The sequence below is a fragment of the Pieris napi genome, chromosome 17, assembly GCF_905475465.1.
Source record: "Pieris napi chromosome 17, ilPieNapi1.2, whole genome shotgun sequence".
Lineage (NCBI taxonomy): Eukaryota > Metazoa > Arthropoda > Insecta > Lepidoptera > Pieridae > Pieris > Pieris napi.
In genome coordinates, this window is record NC_062250.1 from 6,097,108 (window position 1) to 6,108,485 (window position 11,378).

At 32.0% G+C, this 11,378-nt stretch overlaps 2 protein-coding genes across 3 annotated transcripts in view; one reads left to right on the plus strand and one right to left on the minus strand.

The window, feature by feature from the left end:
* Window positions 1-1,180: 1,180 nt before the first annotated feature.
* LOC125058045 (vacuolar protein sorting-associated protein 72 homolog) lies at window positions 1,181-8,110 on the plus strand. Its single transcript, XM_047662052.1, has 9 exons — window positions 1,181-1,462; window positions 1,562-1,685; window positions 2,371-2,494; window positions 2,928-3,104; window positions 3,649-3,724; window positions 4,179-4,276; window positions 6,397-6,523; window positions 7,230-7,382; window positions 7,907-8,110. The coding sequence occupies exons 1-9, from the start codon at window positions 1,332-1,334 to the stop codon at window positions 8,097-8,099; spliced, it is 1,203 nt and encodes a 400-aa protein (XP_047518008.1). The 5' UTR covers window positions 1,181-1,331; the 3' UTR covers window positions 8,100-8,110.
* A 1,888-nt stretch (window positions 8,111-9,998) lies between these two features.
* The window catches only part of LOC125057694, a 32,406-nt gene continuing 31,026 nt past the window's right edge, over window positions 9,999-11,378 (minus strand). For both annotated transcript variants that reach the window (XM_047661503.1, XM_047661502.1), the window contains exon 5: window positions 9,999-11,358. In XM_047661503.1, the coding sequence (XP_047517459.1) occupies window positions 10,460-11,358 (899 nt within the window). In that variant the 3' untranslated portion in view covers window positions 9,999-10,459. The remainder of the gene's footprint in view (window positions 11,359-11,378) is intronic.

Consider the following 11,378-nt stretch of genomic DNA (forward strand, 5'->3'; position numbering starts at 1 on the left):
CGAATACCAGATGTTGATGGTCACAATTCACAAATCATCTTTGTTGGACCTTTTGTTGACCTCACATCTGGAAGAACAAACAAGTCTCCTTCGACCCTCCGTTTTCTAAAGCAGTTTTTGCCGCGCATCATCACTGTGTGGAACCAGCTGCCCATTGGCGTATTTCCGAACCAATTCGATTTAGAGTCCTTCAAGAAAAGAGGGTACTAATTCTTAAAACGCCGGCAACTCACTCGCGAGAATAACATCATGAACCTCCTGCCCCCTGATCTATAAAAAACAAAGCCGGCTACAGACACTGCGTGTGTACTTAACAACTTCAATAAAAATCTGTGACTTGTATCTTAACCATGGAGTAAATTTTACCGTGGAATCTCTATAATTCGAACCTCGTTAAGTCTCCTCAGTAAGTCAGAACAGAAATTGTTTAGAATGGTGAGAGTAAACCGTCAAATTATCTTTAAAACAATAATTACAATAGAATAAATGTAATCAGAATTAAGAGTTAAACTACTATGCAGTTTCAACTTCGAAAAATAAGTAATTTAATATATTGCCGTTACAAATTCTGCCTTACTGAATTTTTATGAGGTGTCAATAATTAATATTTTAAAAATTATATTGGCCCTATCTCTGTCTGTCGTATAAGTTCCTCAACTAAATCTGTCTGAATATGGCCAGTCGGGACTTTATTACGACTATATATGTAATATTATAAACAGACTGCGTTGTGGTCACTCCACCGTACCGGCCGACCTGGCTCGGTTGGGCATAGTGGAGAGCAGCTACTGCACCTTCTGCAATAATTCTGTTGGTGATATCGAAAATTTTATATATTTTATGTGACTGCTTTTCGTTTGAGAGATTGATTCTTGTGACTGAAATTAGTGACATAGGTAGTGCAAAATCAAGTGACAGTGCAAGATCCCTGCCGCCGCCCGAGTGATATGTTAAAAAATAGATCCTATTACGTGCCTCTATATAAATTCATCAAAAATACGGTGGGGAAATTATAATAAACCGAATAAGAATACTCAAGACTTGGCCCAAAGGTTTAGATACCAGGCCATAAACTCCAAAAAGAAAAAAAAAACTAAATCTGTGCTCAGTAGTCACTAGTCAGTGCTATACTCTTTGTTTAATGTTTACAGTTTGCAGTTTGCACGGTCTGGTAGTTGGTACTTTATTGAAAACATTTTTATTTAAAATGGTCTTAGCACTTATAAAATAAAATATAGGTCTAGTAACTGGTTACAAGTATCACCATTGCATTACATAAGGAGTCTATGTAATTGGTAGGATATAAATAATACTTCATAGATTTAGTAACTATGGCTCAAAGAGAGCGTCGATCAAATGCTGGGAACCGTATGTCAAAACTATTAGATGAAGAAGAAGAAGATGATTTCTACAAGACAACTTATGGGGGTTTTGAAGAAGCAGCTGAAGACCGAGACTATGTGTATGTATCTGCTTAATATGCTTTATGTATATGTCATTGAACATATTTAGGATTAACTGCAGTAACTATACTTATTAACATTATAATATTCTCATTCAGGGAAGAAAGAGAAGTAGATGATGTTGTTGATTCAGATTTTGATATTGATGAGAATGATGAAGTTACTTCAGATCAAGAAACGGAAGCAAAAGAGAAGAAAAAAAGTAGTGGAAAGGTTTATAAAGTGAGTAACCACAACATCAATGAACTAACTATATAATTTTCCATTTCATGGTCATCATACTAATATCTTTTTCATTTTTAGTATTAAATGCTAAAATAATAAACTATTTTATAGTCTGACAAATGCTTATTTATCTTTTCAATATATTGTATATGCAAATATGTCATTATTATAAAACATCCATTCAGAAGATATTGAGGAAATATAACAAGGTTCCATATATAATTTAGCTATCTATACTTCTATAATATATAAATTGACCCAAAAGCAATGGACAAATTTATGAAATCTTACACTTATTGGTTAACTATGTGAATAAATAGGTGAATGCTGAGTACCATGGGCTATTTATATTTCCAATGTCCACTAGTACTATAAACAAAAGAGGATGGTTGAAAATAAATATTAAATCTTTTTTGAATGGTGTAGCATATAAATCCTTAGCCCATTTAAATTGTGAATCTCATTACATCTATACATATTTAAAAGACGACATGATATTGTTCCAGTACTAAGTATGATTTTATATAAGAATACAAAACAATAATGCAACTTATGTTTGGAAGGGCAATGGGTGTTCTTAATATCTGACACAATGTAAAGAGTAACATAATGTAGTGTATAATAGGTTATTGAAGTAAACAATCATTTATATATATTAATATCTTGTAATCACATATTTCAGGATCCTAATAAAATAAAAAAAGCTATAGAAAAGAAGAAACTTTTGCCTAAAAAGCCCAAAGAGCCAAGAGAACCGAAGTCTAAGGACGCGAATGAACTTGACCAGAGCCTAAACACATCTTTAGGTAAATATTCGTAATTAATTGTGTGAATAATAAAGTAATTTTTATCATAGTTATATTATAGGAGTGTTGTTTTGTTAAATGATATGGAATAAATAAATAAATAAATAAAAAAAAAAAAATATTCACCTTAGTAACATTCTGTTAGCATTGTATTGCATATACTTATTCTTTCAACACTTCACAAGTAGTTTTCACTTTGTAAGCTATGTGTGTTGGTTAAAATTATAATTTTTAAATAGAATTTGTAAAGAGAGTGTTCAAGTATTAAGTAACGAATTTGGGGGGGGGGGGGGTCCTTTTGTAAAACGTTACGATGCGGAACGTAATACTTGAACGCTCCCAAAGCTACTGGACAGTACCAAATCAAAATTTGTGTTAACTTAGATCTGGTCCCCCATCTTGAACCTTGGACATGTTTTTGTACCAATTTCAGAAAGAAAATCTATTAGACAAAGTACAGCAGTGAAATCTCTAGAGACACAACAAAGAATTAAAATAAGATCAGAGTTAAAGAAAAAGAAACCAAGAAAGACAGAAGAGAGAGTTTTGACACAAGAAGAGTTGTTGGAAGAAGCACTTATTACAGAGGCGGAGAATCTTAAGAGTTTAGGTAAGGGACTAGTTTTTAACATGGGCAACATTATATGAATCAAAATCATGTATTTTGTAATTTTAAAGCAATAAATATACTATAACTAGCAGACCGGCCAAGCGTTGCTGTGGCTAAGGTTTTAGTTATATTGCATAGTAGTAACCTATTCAAGGGAAACGGTAGGAGAACACCAGTCATGGGGACCACCATGCTTTTTTGGTGGTAATGCCATTAAATTGTAGCTTATGTGAAATGTTGGTACTTTCAACACAGCGCCATCTGTTACAATTGTGACTATCAAATAATAAACAAATATTTTGCAATAAAATAATATTGCGGGTATAAATAGAGATGAAAGCTATCCTATCTTTTAAGTTGGATCAAACTACACACGGTGTGCAAATTTGATTGATATTGGTTTGGTAGTTTAGGGAGTCCATAGCGGACATACAACGTGACACGTAATTTATATATATTAAGAAGAAGATATACGAGTAATACATTGTTAAAGCCACATCAATTATTAAGATAATAAACAGCTATAATACTTTTAATATTCCAGAACGGTATGAACAAAGTGAATTGGAAAGAAAAAAAGTTAGGCCCGTGAAGAAAAGTATATCTGGTCCAGTTATCAAGTAAGTGTAAGCCTGTGATGTACGAACAGATGGCTTTTACCTTATAAAAAAGATGACCAAACTAAGACCCGTTGTAGCGCAGGCACCAACCAATTCCTTAGGCGTTCAAGTATTACTAAACGCAATTTTTAAAGATTATTGACCCCCCCATGTAACACGCCGTAACGCTTTTCAGTACCCAAGTACAGTACTGTACCCAAGTATAATAAAACGTTTCGTGACCACTTAGTGACTCTTTAGTTACTATTATGTGGTGTAAGTCGAAAAAAATATTAACAATAACGCGTAATTTAATCCCCGCCCCGCATCGTAACGTTTTACAAATAGACCCCCCCCCTCCCAAAATTCGTTACGTAATACTTGAACGCTTCGTTAGCGATATATTTTTTTAAAATTATTTTTCTGCATAATAATAATATTGTATGAATACATCAGCCAATAAAACATTTTTCAGATATCACTCATTTGCTGTACCATTGCCAAAAGAAGATGGAAAAGACAAAGAAGCCCCTACGGAGTTAAATGATAGTGACATTATTAAGAATGAAGAGGGTATGTATATAAAAGATATTGGTTACTTTGTAGCAGAATGTTGCTTTTTTGAAAGGACTATTGTGTGTTTGTGAATATTTGCCAATTTCAGAAATTGATGGGTCAGATATTGCTAAGTTTTAGAGAAAATTATAGACAGAAAACACGTATATATACTGAACAAATTTAATAATAATAATAATAATAATAATTTATCGCAAGATTATGATACAAAAATGTGTAAGGTACAATCGTAATTTCTCTTTAAAGGAATTTTACATAATTAGGTCATATGAATTGGTCAGTTCTTATATAATTTGTATCGTACATATCGTACGTTATTAAATTACAGTGTCTCACGCAAATAATCATTTATTGTATAATATTGTTTTTTCCAAAAGTAATATACCAAGTCGATTTTTAAAGACTAGTCGGAAGATCTTTTAATTCTTTTGGTAAATTATTGTAAACCTTAATGGCCATACAAAAGCTGTTTTTCCGAAACAGTTCCAGATTGATTTTCGGCACAGCCAATTTCTCCCCATGTCTACTTCTTACTTGGAATTCTACATTTGCCTTAAAAATATGTATGTTTCTGTGCACGAATAAGGACATTTCTAATACATAATATATTTCTCGGAATCACCATGGATTCAAAACTTCAGTGGTCCCCTCATATTAACGGATTGGCGAAGAGACTTAGTTCTGCAGCCTACGCGGTTAAAAAAATTCGCTCACTAACTGATGTCGATACAGCTAGACTTGTTTATTTTAGTTACTTTCATAGCTTAATGACTTATGGCTTATTATTATGGGGTCATGCTGCTGATGTCGAAACTATTTTCATCATGCAGAAGAGGGCTATTCGTGCAATCTATAATTTAAAATGTAGGGAATCTCTTAGAGATAAATTCAAGGAAATTAATATACTTACCTTTCCCTCGCAATATATTTATGAAAATATTATGTATGTATACAAAAATAGTGATAAGTTTACTAGAATAGAACATACGCACAATGTTAATACACGCAGGCTGTAATTTCCCCGTACTAGACTATCTAAAATTAGTAATTCTTTTTTGGGAAAAGGGATACTCTTCTGTAATAAAATCCCAGAGGCTCTTTTATCTCTGCCTTTCAATAAATTTAAGAAATGTATTAAAGAAAAGCTGTGTAAAAAGGCTTACTATAAAGTCAACGATTATCTAGTTGATAAAAGGGCCTGGGACTAGTGCTAGACAGGCTACCTTTAATTAATTTGCGATATTTGTTTTAAAATAAGTGTTGTTTGATGATTTGCTATTTTAAAAGAGTACAGAGAGTTTTTTACGCCGGCTTTTTCTCTCGGCCTACACCCTCTGTCTTCTTTGCCGATGAGTAGAGATGCCTACAAATTCAAATTTAATGAAGTGGAATAAGTGATACATGTATCTTATGTTCCTTAATAAACATATTTTATTTTATTTTTTTATTTCATAAATACAGGGAAGAGATAAAATGAGCTTCTTAAATAAAAGTAACGCAACTATCAAGACAGTTAGACGTGTTTGCCTTAATAACACTCACGTACAAACTGCTCAAACTCTCCTTTTTTTTGAAGTTGGTTAAAAATTAAACTTACTGCGTATTATGTCATGTCCTAGGTCTACCATTCCTAGGATGAGTTAGGTCATAAATCTTCCTTTGAAATTTTGATGGCTTTGACAAGATGTTCAAAAAGTGATAACAAATTTTATATCAGATTTTTGAAGTTATACTTCTTTAGGGGCGTTTTAAAATTGATGAGTGAAGTTTTACGATGCGCGCGCACCGTGACACAAAATTAACAGAATGTGAATCACTGTGTATTTATATTTATAATATTTATCCACATGCTTTGAGTTTCTACAATATACAAGTGCGAATTTTATATGTGCGTCTGAATTAATATTAAAAAATATTTGTGAAAAAACTGTGCTCATCAACCTTCCTAAGTGCTTTAATACAATTGAGGTTAACTATCCGTATGTATTATTATTAATAATTCCAAATAAAGTATAACTTCTTACGCGCGTACATAAGTACACGTACCCTTTTTTACTGTTTTCTAAGTTAAATAAATTATTGTGTTTTTTCGTGTTTCTATTTATATTAAATTTCAGAGCTACCTCAAGATGTTGATATGGAGACGAAGATTGAAAGCGAAGAAAGTGAAACAAAAGAACAACCCAAAGAGACAATTGAAGTCGTTGGGCCGGATGAAGAGATCACTTTAAATGATGAAAAGAAGTATGTAATAAATCAAAAGCATTATTTATAAGACACAGTTACTATCATAAAAGCCTAGAACATCACAAAATGCTTAAATCCATTTTTTTGATCTCGCGAATACCTTATATTAGTACCTAGTTATATACTATTTAATGTCATGCGTTTGTGTTGAATCTAATGTAATAAAATATATAAATAGCAGTAAAATCCTAACTGTTAGACTAGCGGACTAATTGTTAGAAACTTAGTATTAATAGAATCAATCAAATTAATCTGACCTGAATCATAATAATATATTTTTTCCTAATGCGTATTCAATTTCAAAACTGTTTTACGTTCGAAATTCAAATATTACGCAACGTATTAAATTGCGGAATGGTTTTAAGTTCGAAATTCAAATATTACGCAACGTATTAAATTGCGGAATGGTTTTAAGTTCGAAATTCAAATATTACGCAACGTATTAAATTGCAGAATGGTTTTACGTTCGAAATTCAAATATTACGCAACGTATTAAATTGCAGAATGGTTTTACGTTCGAAATTCAAATATTACGCAACGTATTAAATTGCATAATGGTTTTTAAGTTCGAAATTCAAATATTACGCAACGTATTAAATTGCGGAATGGTTTTAAATTCGAAATTCAAATATTACGAAGCGTATTTAATTTTAGAATGGTTTAACGTCGTAATTCAAATATAACTGGGATAAATGTATTGCAGAACGGAAAACAAACCGAAGCCAAAAAGCAACGTGACCTACTACGAGCGAACTCTGCTTTCATTCGAAAATGATATAAAGAATGTGGCGTTCAACAAATGTTTCCCGCAGAGCAAACCACGGCGGAAGAGAGAGATGCTCTGTGCTGTCACCAAGTATGTAATATAGATAGCTTTTAGGGAATTTTATTTATGATTAATTTTCGCCTTTTTGACTTTTAATACAGACACAATCTATGAATAGTTTTAATACAATTAACTATTTAGGTAACTTGAACAATTAGTGTTCAATAAATTTTCAAATTTTTTAAATATTATTTTTGGTGTACGCAAGTACAGATACCGGCAAACATCTTGAACAAATGTCCTTGCCTTGGGTCGGCGGCGGGAGAGTGACGTGTCGATCAGTTGACCCCACTCCCTTGTTTAATGCTCAAGAAGTTTGCCGGTATCTGTACTACAAATTTGATTCTAATAGATAGACTATATAGAAAACACCCAACACTTCAAGTCCGGTAAAAGGCCGGCAACACTCTTGCGAGCCTTCTGGCAGTGTTCTCAGTCAGTATCTATGGACTGATATCACTTTACATCAGACGAGCCGCCCGCAGTTTCGCCCACTGTTCCATAAAAAAAGTTAAAATAGTTATTATTTAATTTAAATTTACTTAAATTTTCAGACGTCCAGCTCGATACATAGATCCCATAACAAAGCTGCCATACAGAAGCGTGGACGCGTTCCGCATAATCCGGGAAGCGTATTACCAACAGCTGGAAGCGAGAGGCGATCGATCTCATCCATTAATGGCTGACTGGCTTCAGTGGAGACGGGCGGATACAGCATCAACATATGTGCAAATTAATATTAAATAATTTTAGTTGTTTTAGCATTTTTTGCGAGATTATGAACATTTAAACGTATACCAGTGAACTTTGTGAACTCAATGCCGAAAACCAATAACCCCAACCTGGGGTTTTTACAATAATTGGACGACGTGTATGAAGTTTTGTAATGATAAACATAGATGGCGTTATTTGCATAAAAAAAAATTCAGGGGATTTTGGGATTTTACGTTATATTTGGACGTTGTTTTAGGTAAAGAGTTAAAGACATACAAGTCCTACTTCGAATAACACGCTTAACCTACTTGGCCAATATCTATAAACGAATTTTTTAGGAATTTTCTCACAATTGATTTATTAAAAACAGTCATGCCCGAACGCGTTACTTCCGAAGTAACATGAATTTTGTACTAAAATATGCTTTAAATTCAAGGGACTCTTAATTATTTTTAATTCCTCATTAAAAAAAAAAATCCGTCTATGTATATAATTAGCTATTGACACCAATTTTTCTGACAAGAAAACTATTGTTTTTTAATGACACCTTTTGTTTAATGGCGCTTATATTTTTTTTTGACATGAAACCTATTTGACGACTGCTTTTGTTTTGATGATACCTTTTTTTTGTTACAATAGTTTGAACTTTATGCCAATGACACCTTATTTTAACATAACACTAATTTTTTTTTGAGTTGACACCTATTTGCGTCGTTTGTTTCCAATTATTGTACAAATCCAAGGTCAGCGTTGGCTAATTATTAACTTCATTAATGTTTTCTTTATTGAGAGTAACATAGTAAGGATACGGATATCAGCTGCTATTCAATATCTGTACCGGTAATCTTAAAGCCCCTGCCGAACAGCATAATTCTGGGTGGAAAGTTAAAAAAGTTTTTTTTTTTAATTTTTAACAAAATTTTAGACTAAATGACTAATACTTGTGATTATTTAAATGTAAAAAAAACATTTATTGTTTGTACATGTACATTTTAGCGTGCTGAGTAATGTTTGTATATTGGTATATATTAAACTCAAAAAGAAATATAATAATATTTAGTACAATTAATGTCCCTTAGTTTTTTTTACATTTCAATTTTATTTGCGGATTTAACCGCGTTGGGAAAACCTCACTTTTGAAATTGACCATTCTACTTTGACAGTTGACAATCATCAGTTGACATTTAAGTAGCTAATGAATGTGATATATAAATAACTAGTATTTGTCTATGGTTCACGCGTGTCCTTCTTAAACGCGATTGTTAAAATAATTGCTATGAATCACTATTCAAGCACTTTTCTTGGATTTATTGACTAGTTTCTGGCAAGTTAGAATAATTTGTGGAGAAATTGTTTTTCATCAGCGATAAACTAACCTATGTGACTTATCACTAAAAATTATAAATTTTAATTATAACCCATATGACAACTACAGAATAAATAAATGTAAGATGAAAAGGTAGACTAAGCAAGCATAGATTAAATTTGCAGCGCGATTAAACAGTTATACTTCATATTTTTTTTAATAAACAGAAAATTACTTTCAACCTTATTTATTTATTCTGTGGAGGTTGAGTTCATAACTTGTTTATCGAAATTTATCATGTTGTATATAAATTACATTCAGTTTTATTTATTGAAAGTATTTTTATGTGGCGTTAACTATATTTTAAGTGCTAAAAATAATTATTGCATTGAAGTATATTTCCTAGGTTTTAGTTATTTTATTGTGAAATGTGTATGACCATACAGAGTACTATGTACAGGAATGGCATTATACTGAAAAAAAATTCAAGAACATTTATGTTTTTAAACCTTATTTAACTGCAATTACACACTTATTTGATAGAAAAGAAACCAACTTAAAATAAATTAAAATTTGTTGTTTTGACTTTAGAAAGGTTGTGTTCTAGTGAAATAAAAATAAACAGCTTTAATCAATAAAATCTTTTATTTAATTACAAATTTATGAATAAATAACTACATGCGTTCTTACCAATAATAATAAGATTCAAAGGCTGTACAAATTGTACAAATGTCTTAAATGTATAAAAATAACAAAATTGAAAATAATATTGCAACACAAAAATAAAACTTAGCTAAGTTCACGCCAATTTCCTACATAAAAAAAAAATTAACACAAGTCCGAATCAACCCTATTGTCTATTACTCAATACAAATTCGTTCAAGACAACGACTCGTTATGAAATGAATCAATCTAATTAAGATATAGGAACTGGCGACGTTAAATTAGAATAAGGTACAAATAAATACTGTTATGTAAAATGTTCAGCATCACTAATATTCGATAGTTATTTTGAGAAATATTTAAAATCAAGGCTCTACGCAACTGGCATCTACAGTTTTGGGATACATTTATGACACAATATTAATTATAGATCCTCAGTGAATGAAGGATTGAGTCTTATGTCTGGCACACTATTTCGTCTGGGTCGAGACTTAAGTTCATTATAAGATATTAGGCCAGATGCACTTGCGTCAAATCTGGGCTGAAAATTAGATGGATCGGTTGTGGGTAAATAAGGATATTCGCTTAGGTACGTCTGCGCATTCTTAGCCTGGTTTTGCTGAGAGAAATTCCATGGTGATACAGCCATGTCGTACGAGTTAAGTTTACTGTCTGATAAATTCTCCATAGATTTAAAAGCCTCTAAAACAGCCTTTTTATGAGGGATACCACGTAAACTGCCCTGCCGGCTCAGTCTTCCTTCCATGACATCTTCGAATAAATCTTCTACATTAAATTTTTCTGATATTTTAATCAATTTCTTATCTTCTTTATCATCTCCTTTTGCTTGCATTTCATTCCATATTTTAGCAATTTCAGATGAAGGCAAGGAGTTAGATTTAGTTTTTCGACTTTTTCTTTTCGGTTTTTCATCTAGAGATTCAATTGAATGATTGTTTAATACTATCTTACATTCACTTAATTTTCTATCTTTTTTTACATCCCTTAATTCCTCTAATGACTGAAAATACTGTTTGGCCATTTTAAAACGACTTTTATAGTCAACTTGAGAGATTTCATCAGGCTTTTTGTCTTTACGTGGTTCTATATCTGGATTTTTATCAACAATCTCCAACTCGATGTCTGATAAGCTCAGGTATTTTTTATCGGTTTCTGGCGCTGACTCTGTTTCACTTAGGACAGAACTGCATCGTGTTTCCACAATCTTGTCGGTCTCTAAAGAATCTTCTGGTTTTAATTCTGAGTAGCTTTTAATGATATGCTTTGAAGCTGAAGGATTTTGGTAAGATTTACATGGAGTTCCTGTAAAGGGCAATAACAAA